Source organism: Strix aluco, chromosome 2, assembly GCF_031877795.1.
Source record: "Strix aluco isolate bStrAlu1 chromosome 2, bStrAlu1.hap1, whole genome shotgun sequence".
NCBI classification, from domain to species: Eukaryota; Metazoa; Chordata; class Aves; order Strigiformes; family Strigidae; genus Strix; species Strix aluco.
The window spans coordinates 93,749,196-93,772,493 of NC_133932.1; the positions used below are offsets into that span (position 1 = coordinate 93,749,196).

General features: G+C 34.5%; 1 protein-coding gene across 9 annotated transcripts in view; it reads left to right on the top strand.

Moving 5' to 3' along the window:
- The window catches only part of DACH1 (dachshund family transcription factor 1), a 364,290-nt gene that overhangs the window by 172,964 nt on the left and 168,028 nt on the right, over positions 1 to 23,298 (top strand). For all 9 annotated transcript variants that reach the window (XM_074815548.1, XM_074815545.1, XM_074815547.1 and 6 more), the window contains exon 3: positions 15,768 to 15,929. In XM_074815548.1, coding sequence (XP_074671649.1) covers positions 15,768 to 15,929 — 162 coding nt within the window. The remainder of the gene's footprint in view (positions 1 to 15,767; positions 15,930 to 23,298) is intronic.

Sequence of the window (23,298 nt, forward strand, 5' to 3'; positions counted from 1 at the left end):
TGCCTAATGTCAGCAGCTTCTGAACTACAAATTCAAATATGTCTCTCTACTGCATTAGCTTTATATTAATTTCTAGAGCTACACAGGAGCATACCATCTAACTAAACATAAATACATGGGATAAATACTTATTATCAGAATTGGTTTATCTGGTGGAATTATCTTTTTGTAATATAATTCAGCAGGAAATTCAAACATCCTCAAAACGTTTAGCTTTAAAATTACAAGGTTGCTGAAAATAAAGTTTGAATATTGGTAAAAATATAACGATCTTACCAAAGTACATTTTGGACATTTCATCACATTACTTTCAATTTTTTCCAATATTCATCTTATTTGATAAAGTTAAGAATGCATAGGAAGACTGAAGGTGCAAATAATAATAACAACAAAAATAAAGAAGATAACACTTCCAAATGTATGACAGGGATGCAACCAGTGCAGAAATGATACAACAGGAATAATACTAAAACTGCAAGATACTTACTATATTATTTTTAAAAAACACATTATAGATACATAGCATATTATATTAAAAAAATAAGCAAAACTAGAAAACTCACAGACTTTATGTTTACCGGTACATACATTTTAGGATCAGAGTAATGCAGCTATTACTTGTCTTCACCTCCTACTTACCCCAGGCAGAACTGCCTGTATTTGCTAACCGTGACCTGCAAAATTAATCGTCATTTCTTTCTTCTCTAGGGCTGTTGAGGATAGTGTGTACTGTTTAATGATATTTATTTGTTCGGGGTTCCAAAATACATCTAGAGATGATACCCTGAAAACTAGAACTAATATATTGAATTTTTACTTACTTCTTGTAGCCATATTGTACAATTTGAAATAGAAATTGTATATTGAAAACACTCTGCTTTAAGGCAGTGCTGAGCCTGCCCTAAAGTCTATGTTTGGCTATCAATGAAGCTCTCAGAAAATGGAAGGATACCTGCATAGTTCAGTTAGGCAGTAGTTATTTCAAATAAGATATTCTTTGGGTGTTACTGTGTTGTCTGCAGTACTTGACCTGCTTGGAACAATTCATTTGAACAAATAAAAATACACAGTTTTGACTGAATTAGAGAGTTCCTATACTTGTCAGATATTATCCATAAAGATATTTTGAGGAACAAAGTCCGTGCCAGGATTGAATGAACCAATCAATCTGGAAAAACACACCAGCAACAGAAGAGGCTCACATAAGGTTCACATAAGGCTTTAATGCACTAACTAGATGGACCTTTGCATGAGAATTTTCCCCAATGTTAATACTTCTCTGTTTAAAACAAACATTAATTTTCTCCTTTTTATGTATGTACCCTTCATTTTGGATTAGAAACAAAATTGAGAATGCACTTTTACGAAATATGTTCTTAACCCAAAATTAATGTAGAGATTAAAAAAATGATGTATTTTCCTACTGTATCCTTGAACAGGTAACCTGTCTTAATAGTTCTCAAATATACACCTGTTTTTTCCTGTCTGTAAAAGATGGAAAGATTATTAGATAATCATATTGTTCCTCTTTCTTTTCAGGCCATTTTTAAAAATATCTGATGGCTTTATGGTACAATTAGATTAGAAGTATATTTTTTTAATCCTTAATATCCTGTTTTTCAGAATACGACTTCCTTTACAGTCAACAAAAAAATAACTAGTCACATTTTACAAACATAAGGTAAAATCATTATATTCCCTCTTATGAATGTCAGTGATTTAGAAAGAGTACATTTCACATTTAACTAGCTCAGGTAATAACAGAAGGATGGGAATTTTTTTAAACTTTATTTTATTTTAATAAAGCCCTAAGTAGCATTCATGGAATTAAGATTTTTTGCAAATCATAAAAAATTTAGAAGTGTTTTGATCTATTTTGGAAAATTTCTAAAGCATTGGTCTTATTCCCTCCCTGCTTCAGAATCTGAATTTCAAACTGGTAAAATATCTTGTATCTGTTAATTTGATGATTTTAAGAAAGCACTTCAGCTAAATTAATAAAAATCCTAAATGTTTCTTTCCTATTTTTTGTCAATGTCTCCTGCAATCAAAAGTGTTTTGTGACCTTTTAAGGTGCACAGTAAATTTGAAAGCAGTATTTCACTTCCATAGTTTCTTTGTGGATTTTTACCCGTGTACTTTTTACACTGAACTGCTGCCTTCACTTCTTGGGCAAGTTTAGTCTGCATTTTATGGACTGACTTTGACCTTATAGATATAGAAGTAGGACTGATAACAATATTAATAGATGCTTGGCACTTTCTTTTTATTTGTATAGCTTTGTACAACTCTTGGCTGATTTATATTAATAATCCTTCTGTAAGGTAAGGAAGTATTATCTCCATCTAATAGGTAGATGAGAATAAAAATGTAGATGACGTGATACCTTCTGGTAATGTCAGAATTAATATTCAAGAGCTTATAATTTCTTCTTCTGTTTTTTTTTGTTAGAAAAATAATATTTTTAAGTAAAAGCACAAACTACTACAAAACTCATTCAGTTAGTCAGATATTTTCTTTCAGTGTCTCATTTCAGATTCTTGCTACAAACTAAGGGTTTCTGTGGAAGAGATGCTTGGCACACATAGTTAAACAGAGGTCTTGTAGGTGTGGGGTAATGATCTGTTTGGATTTAATTTACAACTAACTGAAGATAAATCATAAGAAAATGGCAGACAGGAGAATCAGACAGGCCATCAGCTGTCTTAACCAAGTGACTGACCTAGGGGCATCTCTAAAGCTGCCAACATAACTGTTTATAGAATCTGTCAAAAAGCCAGATCCTACTGCTAGAAAAAATATCTTCCATAATTTTGCATCTGGACCTTTTGTATGAACACATAGGATGAGAAAAAGAAAGTAAATACATGGTGAAGTGTTCTGTGGTAATGGCATTCTGCAGACATTATTGCTTCTGTTAATGCTTGTGTGAAACACTCAATGCCAGTGAAGGACGGCTCTGAGGAGAGACAGCACAAAAGTAGGAACTTTGAATTGGACTAAGGATGAATTTTTTAGTGTTTATATGATATCTTGAAATAAAAACACTGGTTAAAATAGAGTAAGACTAAGGTGAGTTGATGCTACAATTGTATGCAAAAATTATTTGATCCTATTGATAAAGTTGGTATTGCAAAGAATCATAGAATGGTTTGCGTTGGAAGGGACCTTTAAAGATCATCTAGTGCATCCTCTCTGCCATTAGCAAGGACATCTTTCACTAGATCAAGTTTCTCAAAGCCCCCTCCAACCTGACCTTGAATACCTGTCCCCCATTATGGGGCATTCACAGCTTCTCTGAGCAACCTGTTCCAGTGTCTCACCACCCTCACTGTAAAAAAATTTCTTCCTTATATCCAATCTAAATCTGCCCTCTTTCAGTTTAAAATTATTACCCCTTGTCCTGTCACTACAGGCCTTGGTAAAAATTCTGTCCCCACTTTCTTATAAGCCCCCTTTAAGTATTAAATGGCTGCAATAAAGTCTCCCTGAAGCCTTCTCTTCTCCAGGCTGAACAACCCCAACTCTCTCAGCCTTTCCTCTTAGGAGAGGTGTTCCAGCCCTCTGATCATTTTGTGGCCCTCTGGACCTGCTCCAACAGATCCATGTCTTTCTTGTACTGTGGATCCCAGAGCTGGACACAGTACTGCAGGTGGGATGTCACAAGAGAGTAGACAGGCAGAATCACCTCCCTCGACTTGCTAGCCATAGTTCTTTTGATGCAGCCCAGGATACAATTGGTTTTCTGGTGTTCTGTTAGTTTGGTGTAGAAATGTCAACAAACTGTTGATTTAGGAGAGTGGAAGTATGAATCCATCCAAAATTCCTATATTATAGTATATTATCGGCATCGTAGGAGGCAATCTTTTCCATGCACTGAAGCCATTTTATAATTCATTCTGTATTTCATGCTCTTTCATATGAGGAATATCAATCACTTATGCTTGAATGGTAACAGTTTCCAATGAAACTAGAACATTTCACTAATTTTCCCTGAAGTTTTCCTGCAATGTAAGCTCTCTTACAAAAAAAGGGAAAATGGAAAAAAACTACTTGTAAGTATTTTTCTTCAAAAACATGGTCAGATGAGACAATGCTTTAGTGCCATTTTTGAAATGTGTTTTCTGTAGTTGAGAAGGGCAGGATGTCAGCAGCAAAGAGAGAAAAATGTAAATACAAATGCATGTACACTCTTCAGATTTGATCACGATACTACATTGTGCATATATGAATGTCTCTGTAGATGATATGGCATCTTTATTAAATATTGTTGCTGGAAGGACAGAATCATGTTGATTCATCTTGCCTTTATTATGTGAAACCTCCGCTGTATACCACCCATTGGTTGGCATGCAGTTTAGATAAAACACAGTCCTCTTGTGACCTGTTATTGCCATTGAAAATCTGTTTTGATAGATGGAGGAAATACTCTTTTTAAAGCTTGGCAAAGAAATACAGCATGTGACTAATACATCCAATTAAAGAAAAAACAAAGAGAATACTAGAAATGTCTCATAAACGTCGTGAACCACTGGCAGAAAAAATTTCCTTAATTTTATGGGCTGTAAGTGCATCACAAAGTTAAATCCAGCAACAGGTCTGCATCCTTTTAAAAAGTAATTCCTGTGTTTCCAAAACTGAGCATGTGTTTTAACATGTCTTAACTAGTGATTAAGAATTCAATTTTAAAGAAACTCAACAATTCAATGTAAGGAATTGCAACAAACCCAGTCATTTCCCCTTCTTTCCTCTGAATTTTATCCATGCTAAAAAAAGTTTAGATTTCTGCATGTTAGCAGTCCACTTGGCATGTTTCAGAGCTAATATGTTCCTCACTTTGCTTTCAGAAATGGCCACCAAGCTCTCTGGGCTGTATAGTGACAAATGTTGATTATAATCAACACTTTATACTTGCAATCTTATTAGCTATCTAAGTGACTTTAAGTCAACATTAGTATCAAACCACTAGAATGATGTTCTTATTTCTAAGATAAAGTAATAACAATGCTCCTATTCCGTTTTTTCAAATGATTCATTGTGAAAATTTTAGTCTAGAAGTGATAGTGTTAAAGACTAATAATGTCTAGAAAATACCACAGAAATACACATACACTGTACAGGCTATGCATATGTTTATTTGAAAAATTAAGAACATTTTCTCCATTGGAGTGGTGATACTCCCATTGCTAAGTATTGAGATTGCATCTTGCAGAAGTTAGATTACTCATGATTAGGATAAAAAAAGTGAGTTATTATCTGGATACTAATTAAATTTTTGTCAGTTACTTCTATTACTCACTTTGTGCTAAACGTGCAGTCCATTTTGCCAATCTGAATGTCAGATAAGTCTAAAACTTGGAATTTAGAAATTAGAAGGTCATAACCCAGAGGAAAAAGAAATTATAAAATTCACATCTCATTTCACTCTTGTGCAAATGTTGACAAAGTGGAGGAAAGTGATTTGCAGTAACAAATAGATTTGTGAAAATCCTAATCTGTTGATAGCTTGTTCATTAGTGGCTGAAGAAAAGATTAATTAAATTATCTGCTGCAAATTATAATCTAGTTCCCCCTACAGAATGGGAAATCTGTGAAATAAATGTTGTCATCATATTTTGTCTATTGATGATGCCAACAACTTGAGAGGTAACATAAAATTTTATCTTTTATGAGGTATTGTTAGCAATGTACATCTAATGTTTCATGTACACATGATATCATGAGGATTTCTTGGGTTTCTGACAAAAACAATGTTGGGATCCCGTTATGCTTGCATATTTGGTGAGCTTTGAGTATTTGTCCGTAATGAGGTAGGCAGTGGTATCAATCAGTTGTCAGCTTCAAAGGTTATGCCTTTTGTAAGCATGTATGATCATGTATGTAAATCTGAGTTTACAAATGGCTGCAGGTTTTTATAATATAGACTGCAATTACATCGATACGGTAGAAACTGTAGAAAAGTTACTGCATGTTTGTTTTTGTATTATAACCAAATACAATAATTATGTAGGCATTATAAATACCATGTTTTCCCCTTTAACATTATTAACAGTCTTCAGATGTTCACTTTTTGAATACCAGGCAATTCTGAGGTACAAAACAAAAGTATTCAGAGATGGTTCTTTGAGATAACACAGTGGGCTTGAGAGAACTCCCTTAATTTCAGGTGATAATTTGGTGATATCAGCTTTGATTGAGTGCTGGGACATGACACAAAAGCACTTCATCCCACTGTCGTGCCATAGTTTGTATTGGAAAGAGATATGGGTGCCTTCAAATGTAAGAGTTCACCACAGTGTGATTTGTCTAGTGCCTTGGTCGGCACTCAGGGTGCTGCACATGGGATTTAGTGTCCTGTTACCTGGTGCAACAAGTAGAGCATATAGGTGACAGGGGGCTGTCTGTAAGAATTGACTGCCTTTTCATCTGAAAGCAGGACTACACAGTGTTCCCCGTAAGTCATTATCACAGCTACTTTGTACAGTATCACAGTTCTGCATCACAGTACAATACTCTGCTATCACTGTGCTGTAATAGTACATTTAGCCCCATGCCTTGCCTCTGGCGCAGTGTAATGCATAATGGATCTGACGAAACTTAAAAAAGAAAAGGAAAAAAAAAAAAGAGCAAAAAAAAGCCCCAAAGCCACAGTGCAGCTCTTGAAGTTACAAAACTTCAAGTGAATGGAGGGATGGAGGAGGAGAGGACTCTCCTGACCCTTACACTTGAATTCTTTACATTTTGAAACATGAAAATTCTCTTACCCAACTGTCTGTGTTAAAAAAAATATATATATTTTCCTTGAAATAACCAGTGAATATCTGGGATTTTTTCCAGCATTAAATTGACTTCTGTCATTATAATGATTGGTGCAACCTGCTTTGGACACTGCAAACACAGAGAGGCAATCGGAAGAATATTATAGAATTTGTCAGTATATATTGTAATATAAATGTTTCTGTTTTCTTTTTTGCGGGTGGGAAGCAATATCTACTTTAAAGCTAAATATAACAAAACAGAGTCAAAATTGTTCTTTAAAGATATTTTAATTTTATTTATACATGTAGCAAATTCCTATGCTGTTAGTGAATAATCCTATGAAAACTTTCTTTAAAATATCTTGAAATAGTAGTTTACTATGTCTACTGAAGATGCACTAATGAGCAGCTATGATAATAATTCATCTTAGTTAGGGAAGGCAGTTCTTTGCAGCTAAAGCCCTGCATTCCTTTTCTTCTCTTTTCATGAGTAGTAATAATGCTGTTTTCATTTCTTGTGAAAGGCAGGAGCCTGAAGTAAGTCTGTAGCTGACTATTCTTGTGCACTGAAAGTGAGAATCTAATCTTGCTTTCTTTGGGCAAAAATGTTGCTTTGGGACCACAGCCATAAAGGCCACAAAGGCTTTGATACCACATTGAGTAAATATCAGTGGGCTGTTTCTTCAGTGTGTGGATGCAGGGCAGAGAACAGGTCCCTCTGTGGGCACATCCATGCTACCAGAAGGCTATAAAAGCTAAAACTGCACTGCTGCCATCCACAGCTAAAATCTCATTTTATTCTGAACTTGTTCTGATGCCACAGACACTTATGCACATGAATAAGTTAAATTTCACACACATGATTAGGCATTTGGACTACAGTGGGTCTACTGGAAAGAATTTGGCAATTCTGTTTGCAAGGCTGATCTCAGAAGTTGTAGGGAGACGTACTTCCACAGGGCCATCAGGCTGCCTCAACAGTGTTTAGATATTAGTTTAATCAAAGAACTGTGTGCCATTACCCCAGGATCTGTGTCAAGCTGTGGATTAGGTTTATAAAAAAACTACAAAAGCTCCTGCTGGTTGAAAGATTATGAGTATTTAGCTACATTACTGCTGTTACAGGCATGAACACGTCCTTTCAGTATTTTTGAATTGTAGCACTGTTACAATTAATTAATTGTGTCCATCTAGTTATAAATTAGACTGATACTACTGATTTTCTTATTGTTTCTTATTGTTTTTGCCTGTATAACTTAAACTTATTTTTTCTTATCATTTCTTACTGGTTTTGACTGTATAACTTAAACTGAAATACACTTCTCTAAACTGGACTCAAAGAATATGTCAGTAAAAGACATTGTAGTTAGTCAAATGTTAAATCAAGAAAACTCATGGAACACCAATAACTACCAGTAACTGTCATTATGTTAAACCTTTTAATTTCTCGCAACAGCGAGAATAGTGTTGTGAGAACATTAGATAATACACACAAAAAGAAGAAAGGAACTTCTGTTTGCAAAAAGTGCAGGGAAGTTGTTCCCATAATAAGTCATTCTATTAAACAAGAGCCATTATTGCACTCTAGCAATGCAAATGTAAACCAGAAAGTCTGTTAGGAACTAAGCATCATTGTTAGCATAATATATTGTTAGTATATATATTTTCCCTTCCCACATACTTTTTTTTTTTTTTTTTGAATTGCAAACTATTTGGTTAAAGAGAGTGTGGATCAAGATTCAACACTTAAGGAAAAGGGTTTTTTTAAATTGTTCAAAGCTGACCTCTGCTTTTAAAAAGGTTGATCTGCACTTTTTCATCTGTTTAGAAGCATACATTTTTGGTTAAGAAATTGAAGACAATCTCTTTGTCTTTTTCCTAAGCTGGGGAGGTTGAGATAAAAAAGAATGCCTGCTTTAAAAGTCACACATGGCTGTAATTTAAGATTTTTTTTACCTCATTGTCCATAACAGTTGAAAGAAACCTTCAATGAAAGTTTATTAACTAGGCCAATGCCTGAGGCAATAAAGGTTCATTTATTACCAGTTTCTTGGCTGTTTTTCTTCTTCTATTTTTCCGTTAAACTCATAGCGTAAGATAATACTTCACAAAATTAAACCTTTGACCTTCTGTGAAGTTAAGTCGCCTTTGATTAGATAAAGTAACAATTTATGGTCCAGCATGAGGTTGCACATGAAATGAATAATGCAACAGACTGAATGAGAGCTGAGAATCTATTGCTTTTGAAAAGATGACTGTTGTTTAAGAAAGAATGTTCTCTCTTGTATTGTAGTGATGCTGTATGCATTCCAGTAGGATTTTAAACTGTTGCTGAAAAGTACAATATAGCCAGGCAGTTATGCAGTATACATTGTTTAATTCTGTCACAATTTCACCAAGCCAATAATAAATTCACAGATTACAAAACCTCATTAAGCTATAACAGTAATTTGTTGTGGTATTTGAAATGTACTTTATGATTTCACTTTTTACTCTTCAGTACTAAGGAATAAATCCACAATAAAGAATAACTTCATGGAATATAAGTCCATCAGTTCCATAAATGGCAAATACTAACGATAAAATAATTACTGTTACACATTTTTTTTCAGCATCATTGAACCTGCCAGTAGTTCTCATTCAAAAAATAGTCTTAATATTAAATTTTATTTACTTTTAACAAAACAAATCAAGAGGACGCTACTTCTTTCTAGGTCAATGTTTTATTTCTGTAACTGGGTTATTAACTGTGGGGACACATTGTAAGTAAAAAGATTTTTAGATTTGAAGACTGCTGTGGAAATTTAGCTCTTTTGCTTGTTTATTTTTAATGCAATACCCAGACCTCAAAATTCATATTGCAATTTAAGAGTAGTTACAAGTCTGATTAGTCTGATGAACAACAGATGGTTTGAGCCTCACGTACACTGGTTTTCTCCCAGTCCAAGACTGGCAATTTCATTTCAGTTGCACCAGTCTAAACCAGATCACGTGGCTGAGTTTTTCTAACTATTCCTTCTTTAACAATATTTAAAGTGCAATCAGTTGTTGCACTTTTTTTTTTTTTTTTTTTTACATGAGTCCTTTAATAATAGCCCTTCTAAAGATGTTGAAAAATGATCTGGATGAGCAGTGTGTGCTGCACCATGCAAGCTGAGCAGGAAAGTACAGCTAGAAGGGCCAGACAAGAATTTCTTGATTATCCCAAAATAACCAGTAATGAAATTTTTAGGATATACCAATATTGCTGTATTGGATCAATCCGGGCAGAATGACAGAAATAAGGCTTCTGAATAACTGTGAGAGTCTAGGCCTACATTATACATAAAGGAAGCTACTAATAAGACTCAGTATATTTTAGCTGAACATTATGGTGTAGTCTGAAGTTCCCCTTTCTTCAATCCAGTCTATGTAATCAGACCTCTGTCCTCTTGTAGATTGCTTTCCCCTTCTTGTTTTATGTATCACACTATATAAAACACCCATTAGATCAGAGACTAAGGTTAGGATCCTATTTCATTTGAAATAACTGGGCAGCAGCGTAATAAGCTACCAAAAACTTGTACCTGAACTGCTGAAACCCATGAAACCAGTGCAATAATCTACAGTGATCGGGGTCAAGTCCTAGGAGGTAACTCTGCCTTTCTTTCTCAGGCAGAGTTTTTCAGATTTTAGTAAGAATTTTGCCCAAGTAAGAACCTCAATATGAAATCTGAAATTAAGACATGAATTATTTTCAAGTCAGTACCACTGAAATAAACTATAAGAAAAAATGATTAAGCATTAATTTGAAATAATGAAAGGAGTTCTTTCAGAATTTAGATGAGATTTGGACCTCCTCCCATGCAGTGAATAAAGCATTTCTGCAGAATGAACTTTCCAACAAATAAATGAAATTAAAGGTACTGCTGACAGTCATATTTTGGTTTTCTGTCTGTTCTGTGATGGCAAAGGTAATGTATCTTTAAAATGTTCTCAAAGTCCTAAAGAAAGAAGTTGTGAAAATACATATATATATTATTGGATTTTTTCTGTACTCATAAATATGTATATATATGGTATATGTAAAGGAAGGTAATAGTTATATTAAGGAAGTTATTAATTATTTATTGAAATAACTATTAGGAATTATAATTACTATTAGGCATAGTTATGTGAAGGAAGTTAAAAGTGAATTAAGATCAATTGCTTAAATAATGTTGTAAGTTGTCCCAGGACCAAGTTTAGGCATGCAATTCAAAAAGTGTGTATTTTGAGACATATTTGTGGCTGAAAAAGTTACACTCATAGGTCCTTTTTTCCTTCACAAATAGGGTGTGTTGTAAGCTGCTTGTGCCATCAAAACTGAAAGCTTTAAGAGCTCTCTCTTAAGGTAGGGAACAGTATTTGTTGGAAGGCAGAACCCTGGATGTGATTTAGTGCCCACCGGTAATTCGTACACATTTTGAAAATCTGTCATGATATATGACAACTCTCTTGGGTGGTTTGCTTTTAAAACAGAATTGTTTTTCGAAGATGCTATGTTTTTTGTCATTGTTTTCGGTTTCATTCACTCATTTTTCAGCATTAGAGACCACACATACTGGGCATACTTCTGGTCTCATTCTCACCCACGATATTCTGACTTCAGTAGAGTTGCATGGGTGTAAATTAGACTAGAACTTGGCAGGAGAAAGCTTATGATTATATTTGGCAGAGGCAGCAGGCTGCAACTTTATTAACATAATTAACAGCTACAAACACACCCAACAGGCCAAAGTAATCCAGTGACAGAAGAGAGAAGGTCTTTGTAGGAAAGGATCATTCACGCTTTCTTTTGGTGTTCTGCTTCTTGTTCCTGAGTTCCTACTAAGGCCTGGAGAGCTTTCAATTGAGCTGTAATTCAAATTCATACGGCTCCTACACGACACCTTGAACAGACTTTTGCTGATGAGTCTATAGGAACTGTCAGCAATACGGAGATTACTTCAGAAGCGTGATGGTTGAATTGAACTTTACTTTCTGATGTTTTGCTTTTTGAATTAAATTGTTGGACAAGATTAATTGCACGCAGTAAGAGATTTAAATGAATAGCTTTATAAAGCATTAAAGTTCTAAGTATGTCACACAGGAAAAAAGCTGTAAGGTTTAAATGAATAAATGTAGTTAATGCATAAAATGTCTAGGCTAATTTTTTAATTCCTTTTCTAACATCTTTTATTGAAAAAACATACTTTATTCATCCATCTTAGTTATACTGCTGTGGTTGTGGTAATTTAATATTCCTGCTCTTCGCTAATCTTCTGGTTCAACAGAAGTAAACAATAGGTTTCATAAATTAAAAATATGCTCTTCAGAACATGCTTCTAAAGATAAAAAACAAGGCTGTAAACATTTATGACTGAAACAAACTAGATTGTTCAAATACTGCCATGATGTATCATGTATATCAATATGGCACTGATATCAGTTAGAATGCAAACAAGGTTTTAAATGATGTGCCCCTTCATTTCAGCTGGAGAATCCGCTTTACACCATCTGCCTATCAGATGGTTAGGAACCAGGACTGCGTATTAATGCCACATGTTCGATTTTCTTTCCTCTTGTAATGGTTAGATTCATATTGCTAATAGCTGTGCATGAGCACTGTCGATGAAATTTGTGTGACGATGGAGTGATGAGATATTTATAAAGCTGCCTGTCTCACTGCATAATCAGCAGGAAGAATGCCAGACATAAACAACTTATCAATTTCAGAATATTAATGACAACTACCATTGACTTTAATCCATTGAATATTTTGGCCTGGATACTTTTTAGCTGTTCAAATAAATATTTGTTAAGAATAAAAGATATCTAAGTGGCTGTTTGGTGTGATCCTTCTTTCATTCATTTCAGTTGCCTTTATAGATGACTTCCAGTTATCTCATATTTGAAGATAAAATTTCTGTAGTGTAGAAAAGTGTGCACCTCAGAAATTCCCTGGCTACTTGTTGTAAGAGTAAAGTGATATTAAATAATGTTTAGATCAAAGGCTTTTTTGAACAACAAATTTAAAAAAAAATCCCAAATATTTACCCAAGTATATACCCATACCTGAACTTTATTAGTATTTTTAACTATGCATATAGATACATAGCAGCTAGTGAGATAAGTTGGGCCCTGTGCTAGAGAGGATGTTTTGTCTTGTACCATACCATAGTATACCACAGTGCACTAGTGATTATAATGAGGGGGTCTAGTAACTGGCTCGGGACTTTCCTTGCCACTTGCTTTGCTATATTGTGACAGTCAAGTGATAGGAGAAAGTAAAGCAGAAACTGCGCTGTAAGCTGGAATTGCTGTGAGGAATGGCATTAAGCTATAATTCTGAGGATTATTCCTTACTCACATTTCCCCCCCCACTTACACCGGTTATATGAGACACTCATTTCAGATTCATATAGTTTAAATTAATTGCTGTATAGCAAAGTAATAATTTCAATCACTTATGCAGTTGTATGAGAGAAGGTATGAAATTAGTAGTTTAATTTCTGCTTTTTTAAATTATCATTTATTATCACAAGCATTATCTTGCAAAACTCGTACTACAGAACTAAGCAATCTCTATTTTAGTTTCCCAGTCCCTATCCAGAGGTTATGGCTTCGTCTACAGAGAAGCATTATGGCCTACTTTGGAGAGAAGCACCAAAGCATACTGTTTTGCAAATTATGTAGCAAAAGAGAATTTCTATTTTAGTGTTTCTGCAGTAGGCTCACAAGTCCTATGTCCAGTGTCTGTTTAATAAGGTATTTATTCTAATGCTTGTAAGCACTTAGAAACTGCTGATCTGGAAGTGCAGTCACAGCCAAAAGTTTGAGGCCTGCAGTTGTATTCATTGGTTATATTGTATTTGAATATTCCTCCAAAGGATTGTTCTTTAAAGATGCTAGTTTTAGCTTGTCAGTAATGTATATAAAAAAGGAAGTGTAGGTTGTTGTATTGTTTAATGAACACAGGATGCAAACCAAAGTTCAGAGGTGCACCATTCCTTTTTCTGTGGCCTAATTTAGGGACTGTAACCAAATTTGTATAATGTATAACTTCATATCCTTCCTCTAAGGTAAAAATATCATTGGAAGCAATCCATGTTATTGTCAATACCTTCTTCAGATCAGAACATGCACAATTTGTAATAGCAGTGGAAGCTAAAATACAATTAAACCCTTGTATTTATCCACCTGCTGATTTAATTTTTGGTATTTGGTACATCTTTTCTACCTGAAATAGCAGTTTTCTAAATAATATTGATCTGCCTATGCAGAATATAATTATCACATACTTGGTAATTCTCATTGCACTTGGAGGTGGTAGAAGTCAGCCTGTGAGGAGGGTTGGAAGGCTGGAACCGTTTGCTAATCTTTATGTGGTCATGCAAAGAAATAAGGGAAAGCAATTTTGAGTCAAGCTATAATATATTCAAAGTCACCTCTTATGGCCACCTCATTGCTTTCCTGTTGTCCATTCACCTTCTGCCTTCTCCCCGTTGGATTTTGCCTTCTGTCCCTCCCCATCGCTAGCCGAAAACATGGCATGAGTGAACTCATTTTCTATTTAAGGAGGCAAAGGAGACAACAAGAGGCCCTTGGAAGCAATGTTGGTAGCAATATTATCCTGAGCAGCCTGGGATTATTTGCTTATTTGGTCTTTCCTGCTAAATTGCACTCTTTCTATGCTGGCAGCAGCCTTGGCCCACTAGAATAGTAAATTGTGGAGTTAATTCCTCTTGAGATCCATAAGACACTTCACACCTCTCAGAGTAGCTGAAAACCAGACAAGCAGGCACCTTTAAACTAATTACACTGAGTTTTTTCAAGCCTTCTCCATGGTCAGGGCAAGAATCTTGATTCAAAATGACTGAGGGTCTGCTCTCCTCTTGTGGCATCACAGGCTGAGGGCTGAGATAGCATGATTGCATAAAATTTACCTGGTCTAATGCCTTCTCTTTAATTTCTTTTAATTCTATTTAATTTCCATTTTTGCCCCCCTGGATCAATCATGTGGGGTAGGCAGCTCTTGTGAAGTTTTGACACTGACTTTTGCCTGCTGCCACCCAGGCTGAGGCAAAGGGATCTGAGGGTAAAGGGATCTGACTGGGTAGCAGCACGGTTTGGGGACTGCAGAATTATCCTGCCTCAGGGAAGAGGGCAAAAACATATGCTTATGCCTTTGATTAAAGGCTGTATCTAATTTTGTGTTTTAAAGGCATTACTGGACTATTTCTCTAATTGCTTTTGACAAAGAGAAATCTTCTCATTTTTGTAGAACATTCTTGTGAATGGCTGGATGGCAGAAATTTGGTTTGGTAGGAAGAGCACTTGGATTGCCTGAAGGCGGCTTTGGGATTGGGATTAAATGAGTTTAATAATTCCTCTTCTCATTGATAAATACCTTAATACCTTGAAGTTTGGGGAAAGCAAAATAAGAATTTTACCAATTACTAACCTTTCTTCTAAAAACACTTCCTAAAATGACCACATCTCTTTGCTGTTATGTGTGAAATGAAAAGTAAATGTCCGAGTTCTTTCATCTGTTACTCATAAATAGAAACTATAGACCTGTTTTTTCTGTTTTTTTTTTTTAGATTCTCAAATGTCTAAACATTTGAGATCTAAAAGTTTGGGTTTTTTTCTAAGTGCAGATATGTACATGTTCACCTATTCATACCCAGACATTTATGACACCATTTTGAAGCTAAGTTAAATTTCTGAAAGCATGTATTTATACCTGCGGTTAGTTATGATTGTATTATGACTGCAGTTACTGGATACCAAGTTAAGATTTAGGTGGATATATAGGAGTAACTAGCTAAATACGATGAGGAACATTTTATTTGGAAAAGTTGATAGCTTTCAAATCTAAGAGGAATAATATTCTGCAGTGTTCTCCATTACGTAGCAAGCATAAAGGAAGAGTAACAGTCTTAGTCCGTACAATAATGAAGAATCATAGGATAATGCATATTAAATTTTCTTCATACTTCTTTGCAGGCCTGACAGCAGCAGCTGCAGCGGCAGCAGCTGCCACCAATGCCGCCATAGCAGAAGCAATGAAAGTGAAAAAAATTAAATTGGAAGCTATGTCCAACTATCATGCAAATAATAACCAGCATGGAGCAGACTCTGAAAATGGAGATCTGAATTCAAGTGTCGGTAAGTCTCAGACACAGCATTATTGTATGTCCATAATGCTCTGATATTTTTTTTAAAATGGTGATCCTTCTGGACTTCCTTCTGAAGTCCTTGATTTGGTGTAAAAATTTGCATATTTGTTTTCCTTTTCTTACTTTTAATTTTATTTTGTATCTGACCTTTAGGCCAGCGTTCAGTGTTGTTGTTAGTATAACAAAAACATTCTTTCCTTTGCAGGTTACTTTTGCAGACTCCAGTTAATATTTTCCATGAAAGAAAGTGGTTTGATTGCTTAGAGTTCATTTTTCAAAGTACAGGTGGGGTGACAGATGATGGTGTCAAAGTGAAATTTAACAATGTCTCCTGCTCAGTGTGCTGGGTATCGACTTTAGGTAATTCAGAACACAAGCTTGAAAGCAAAATATTTCATACTTTCATGTGCCCTGTGACAAAAGGAAAACATACATACACAATAAATTATTGCCATGCTCTGCAGTTCCTATCATATTTTATTTTAATAAACACATTCTTAAAATGTAGTTAACAGGTTTTTCCATTTCTTAAGCAGCCATCAGCAACTCTTGTTCTTTCTCAAAAAAGAATCGTTTCAGTATACTTTATTCATTTGTTTGGACGATTTGTTTTGCTAAAGCATACTTCAAAGCTAGAATAACTTTTTGTTGTTGTTGATTAAATCTTTAATCATCTATGTGTGTCTGCTGTAAAATGTTTTGTTATGCCATTTCATTGTATTGGCTCCTTTTATCATGTTGAGACAGTATTAACTCAGCAACAGAAATTCAATGACAAAGAAGTACGTTCAGAAGACTGCAGGCAAGATTGGTGTATATTGGAATAAAATGGCTTAAGATAGGGATTTTTTGTTTGGGTTTTTTTAGCTCTTTTAGTTTAGTTTTGTTTATTTTTTAGTTTTTCATCTCCTAAATACAGTTGAAATGAGTCTTTGAGAGTTATGTACTAGTCTTAACATAAATAAATATGTGTCTGTGAACAACATTTCTGTACAGTTCAGTAGGCGTTGGTAGGCTATTATTTAGAAATAATATGAATTGCACTTCAAAGAACCAGTTCACCTAAGCACATGCTGTTTTAAATAACAACAATATGTATGCATTACTGCGTAAGGAGATGACTAGACTTTTTTGTTTTCCTTTTAGAGAAAGGCTTAAAAAAAATGCCTCTGTGATGGCAAAGAAAATGGTCTTAAATGAACGTGTTAGTACTCAGATACCAACAAGTGCAGTCACTAGAATATTAGTGGAAAGATTGTACTCTTGGAGGGAAGACAAGAAGGGGTAGAGAGGAGGTGTCTTTGATATCTGGGAGGAGGAGATATGGGTACAAATGAAGTGGAAGGATCAGGTGGCTCTAGCATACAGGAAAAGTAAAGTCATGAGAAAGAGTGATAAGTGTAAATGCAAACTGGGAGGGTAACGAGTCTGCACTAGAACTAGAAGCTAGTTCAGATTTGGATTTCAGACTTAGATAAATGCATTATATGGAACAGAATGTTCACGTATTGGATTATGGAACTGTTATTCTGCTTGGCAGTTCTAGTGACAAACCACTTGTACATCCGTGGAAATGCAAAGTTAACAGGTAATCAACATCTAAACCACATGAAGTATTTGTAGGAGAGTGGGTGGAGGGAAAATCTGAATTTCCTCTGGAGAAAAAAGAAAAAAATCTATTTTGAAAGGATTGTTTGAGGCATTTAGATAACTAATCTGCTCTTACACAGCTTAATCATTTTCTCTGTTTAAGAAAATAACTATTTTAGTACGGCAAAGTTAGCAAAGCAAAATTATTTATCATCATTGTCAAAATTTCCTCTCAGCCCCTTAACTTATTTGTTAACTTCAGTTAATTTCTCAATTTAACTGAACGAAGAACTGAGTTCATTTTGTTCAGAAAAAAATGGCTCTTCTGAGTAGAGTGAATAGCATTCCAGTTGTCTCCATTCCATGCAGAATGGTTATGGAAATACAGTGTGCTTGTCTGTGCATCCAGTCTGAGCTATACTCTTCCTATGGAGGTTTTCTCAAAAATAGTTTGCATTTATTTGTTTCTATCTAGTGTCCAGTGTTGGTTATGCCTGTGGAATCAGAGAAGTGATTCCTACTGCTACTAATGACAGAGTATTATTAGGTTCATTAAGAGTTAAGTCTCTCTTTATTAGTTGTATTTTTGAAAATTAGCATATTGTATTATCTTGACAAGAACTTGTATTTCAAAGGTGTTGCTTTGTAGTAGGTGTGTGCTTTTTTCTCCTCTTGAATTTTTTTCAGATGTTTATTTATGTCTTTTCAAATAAATATTATCAAGTCCATATACCAGTAATGTTTTAAGTTACGGCTTTTTAGGCAAGAATTTGTAATACTGCATTACTGAGTGTTGACAGGAAGAAGGAATAAAACAAAAGGAAATAGCTTGATATTGGTTTATATTTTAAATTATGTTATGTGCCTGACCAAACTGAAAAGGAACAAACAAACTAACCAACCAAGCTAAAAGCTGAACTAATACATCTTAGCCCATATGTAACAGGCATTATGGTGTATCAGTGTACATGGATTGATCGTACAGTGTTCTTAGGCTGTTCTGATATCTATGTGAAAGAAAAATAAAATATCAGCTCTTGAGTTGAACTGTCAGGTTTACTTCTGAATTGTCTTGCTTTTTGGTTTTAATCAGATGCTTAATGTGAATTATAGTAGTCATTTTTGTAGATGAACATTGTATAATTATACAGAGCACTACACAAATATATTGACCTGGTCTTTTGAAGCAATGGCCAGAAGGTTAGTGACTGAAGGGAGTTAAAGAAGCCAATGATACTAATAAGTAATCATTTTATATCCCTCAGTTTTGCATGGTAACCTTGAGCGTGCATCCTCCCACCAGAATTATCATTTTAGAAGGGGGAAAAAAAGGAAAAAAAAAAAAGAAATTACAGAGGAATCAGAGTGAGGTATTAGCACACTGAGTAAAATATATGGCTGCAACGCCTTTCTCCCCCATCCACAATCAATTGGATTCTTTTAGTTTAATATTTACTTGCTAAGATGAGATGCTAGTCTGCATGGTGATAAACAGTCTGCTACTGGCATCTGAAGGTGACCTGTCAGTTCATATGGACAAATCTCCTGCTTACTGAAATGTACAAAATAAATCATTAAAGCAGGCAGGTGCTCATTCCCAGATTTAAATCACCATAGATTTATGATTTGAATTAATGCTTCATTTGGTCATAGAAATAGATGCTGAGACAAATGATATGCAGTGGTTGGGGGCTTCCATACTGTAGCCATCCTAATATTGATTACTGAGATGTCTTTGCAATCTCTTGTTTATATCAAGTACTGTCTTGTGACAGCTTGGCTGATATGAGCTACATTGCAGATAAGAAGAAAAAATGTCCTGGGTTCTTTTTAGTGGCAATTCTACATGCAACATGCAGGATAGATAAATTATTGGGTTTTTGTTTAAAAAATGAATTCCATATGGCAGCAAACAAAAAAAAGATTATACTGTGTGATGTTGGGGGTTTTTTTGTTTGTTTGGTTGTTTTTTTTTTATCCAGTTGCAGAATTGAAAGAAAGAGTGACAAGGTCAAACTTTAAATTTCATGGAAGAGGTTCTGCTCTTTGTCATATTAACATCTTAAGATGATATTAGGATCAGTTATGTATTTACTGTCTAATATTCCACAGTTATGGATAGGTAGAGCAGCTCAATTATTTCTTTGCTGCTTAAGTGCTTACTGCCCTGCTATCATACTTCATTAACCTGCAGCAGCAATGATAGAAGCCTTTGAAAGTAAATATGTTTAAATCTATTTCTGTGAGCTAGGCTTTGCTATCTGTAACTTGGTAGGAAGTGAAGAACAGTCCATATACTTTTGCTTCCCGAACATTTTATATAATGAAAACGCTATGAATATACTTCAGGGAATACTCAAAGGATTTGTAAAGACCTTTGCCACTTGCTAAAATCTGACTCATAAAACTTGTAAACAATTATCAACAATAGTAAATTACTTGCTTAGTAGGAAATGAGTTCATATCTATTCAAAATGTGATCTCAAAACAGATGTCCCAAGAAAATATCATTGTTTAAACTGCATTCATACAGAAAAAAATGCTATTATTTCTTTAAGGAAGTGAAGCAATCATGAAGACTTTGGTGTTCTCAGTTTCTAAACACAGTTAGGAAATACAAGGCAACATTTTACACTTGGCTAGCACGTTAATCCATAAACAACCACAAAATGTGTTGAAAATTAAGAGGTTTTCTTGGCAAGTTAGATTTCCTATTCATCTGCATTACCTTGCAATATTTAAAATTATGAGACAAACGCAAGGTTTCCTGTGATCTGTTGTTCAAAAGTAATGGTTGCTTGCATACTATTATTCTTTCTTTTTCATCCAGAATCAGAGATAAAATGATTTAGGTGAAATTATTTTTCTCCACTGACCTTGCCCAATAATAGAACAGTACAAAATGCAGTCATTTCCTTTTTCTAAACACACGTGTCTATTTTGAAGGAAAGAATTACTTTTATGGTTTCAGGAAAAAGTCTTGGAGACCTTGAAAAAGCAAATAAAAGGAAACAGAGAATGCAGGCCACTGAGCACAGCTCTGCAGTTGCACATCTGATTCTCTGCCTTGGCAATGTTAATGAACCTCAAATCCTCCCTATAATTAGATGAGGGAATTGCTTATATTTTCAAACAGATGATGCTGCTATAATGAAACGATTGACAGGGAACTTAAGAGTGTCTACAGTAGTCATTTGGTTTCCGAGTTTTGTTTTTTTTTTTCCTTTCTTTTTTCCCTTTTTTTTTGTTTTTTTTTTTTTTTTTTTTTACTGTAAAAGAAGATTGGGTGTAGATACAGGTCCTGGGAGAGGTAGTAATTTACACAGAATGCTATGACAGGTGTCTTTGTATAGCATGGAAATAAAATGGAAGAGAGAGGAATGATGGGCAGGTACAGCAATTTTTTGGAGGGGGTGTCCTGTGCTTATTCTGCTTGGGTTCTTTAAAAGGGGCCGAGACTCAAGAGATGGATCCGGATTGAGTGCACAGCTGTAACTGCTGATGAGCTAATTGCTCCTTATCTCTCAGCCCCATTCATCTTCATTTTTTACCAATTACTGAGAATTATCTGTGTTCTCAGTTGGATATGAGAGTTAATCCTTTTTGGTTAAGCTGGCAGTACTGTGAGCAGATTCCAAATCATAGGGTGAAAAAGCCAGAGCGAGCTTGTTCTCAAACTCTCTCCAGTTCAATGACAGTATCACTAGTTCATAAGAATTTTTCTATTGTTTAACAGATTAAACACTGATTTTTTTTTTTTTTTACTTTAGTACTTTTATTAATATGTATTTTTCTCTTAGCATAAACTGAATGTGTATATTCCTAGGTGGATGATGTGCTCCCTTTCTAAAAACATTCACTTGCAAAAATAAAAATAAGATTAAAAATAACTTCAGACCAGAAAGATTATTTACAGTATTTCAGTGTTTATTGTATGATACATAACACTTCTTTTAACAACAAGGCTGTTCATGCAACTTAGACATCATGGGACATAAGATAAATGCTTGTCAGTGACATATATCTACTTTTGTAAACTTTGAGATCTGTGGATGAAAAGTGTTGTCTAGGTGCTAGCAAAGGCATAATCATATAACCTTGACAAACGTGCTCAAGCTAAAGGATTGCTTTCATAAAACTGTGCTTTGGGAATGCACAGAATACCAGAAACAGATTATTTGGTTATAATCAGGTCACTAAACTTTGTTTTGGAATTCTACTGTCTTCATGTTGGCATGGGAAAAAAAAATCCCAAATTTCATAGCTAAAATGTAATGTTAGCCTATCAACCGAGAACATAATTTCTCCGGATCTGCTTCCCTAGCTTTTAATTGTGATTGTTAAATTTGCTAAACAAGGCAATGAATTGGATGTTATGATCTGAACACCAGCTAGTAAATTAAGGGAATTATTAGCAAAGATTCAGCATTTCATGTTGGACAGTTATGTTATAACGATGAGTCCCTCACCTAGATTAAATCCTCACTGTGGGATTCATTGGAACAAATGTAGACATTTGTATCTGAGTTGGTCACCTTAGACTCAACAGTCAGAAATAGACAATTGTAGGGGTGATCCATCTCATTCTAAAGTAGATGAAAAAGTAGGTCAGATAAATTGCACCTTACAAGTGCTTAGTTGTGTGACTACTGAGTTGTAGTTATGTAAAGAAAGTTAAATGAATGAATCTCACTCTCAATGTGTGCAATTAATATTTTCTGGAATAAGATTTGAAGCAGTTAACAGGTCTTTTCCAAGACAGTGGTACAGTAATGGTAAAATAGTGCCTGAGACACAGTGAAATGGAAAAGAAAAAAATTTCTACTCTTCAAAAATAGCAGGTGAGAAGTTTAGGTATTCACCCAGAAAAGTATTTAGATATAAATATACTCACAAGTTTGTTCTGATTGTATAGGCATATCACTTCTGAAAAGAGTGATTTTACCTATATGAGACATACTGAGAGAACAGGCTTCTAAAACTGCAGAAGCAAAAGCTTCAAGCATGATATTTGTGCTCTGGGCCTGCTATGAAGTTGTACCAAGTTCATGGAAAAATCTGAATGATTAAGTCTATCATGTCAGTGAAAAAGGCTGTTTATGTTGTTTGATCACATTTACTTTATTTCCTGTTCCATGCAAGGTAATCCTAATTGGATAAATAGTTGGATAATTTAATCTTCAATGTGATTTTTTTCAAAATACATGCTTTATTGTTAGGGCCATTTTCCTTTTTAATATTGCCTTGTATGAAAATAATGAAATTGTTAAGCTCTTATTCAGTTTTGTTTCATTGTTATTTGTTATCAGCAGTAAATACACTTAAACATGATATTGTGGATGTGCTATATTAAGAAATGTAAGGTTAATACACACCCTATTTTGCTAAGTAGTTATGATAGTCTATAGGATCGTTTTTCATAGATATTAATTAGAAGCAACATTTTTGAAAGAAAACACTAAATTTTATGATTATTTAGTTTTAGAAAACAATGTGGTGGAATATGTGATGAATATATTTTTCACATGTGAATTGAATTATCATCATGAAAGTATGTATCTGTGTTATAGACATGTAATTATGCTATATTATACATAAAAAATATTTTCTATATAGTTGTATAGACATTGAAGAAATATAGAATTATTGTTTTCATTCATATATAGCACAAAGGACCAAAAAAAGCTTCTTTCATTTTTGGAACAGAATTTAAAAAGTGCATCCTTTTCTTACTGTGGTGTGTCTGTTCCAGAATGATGTGAACTAGT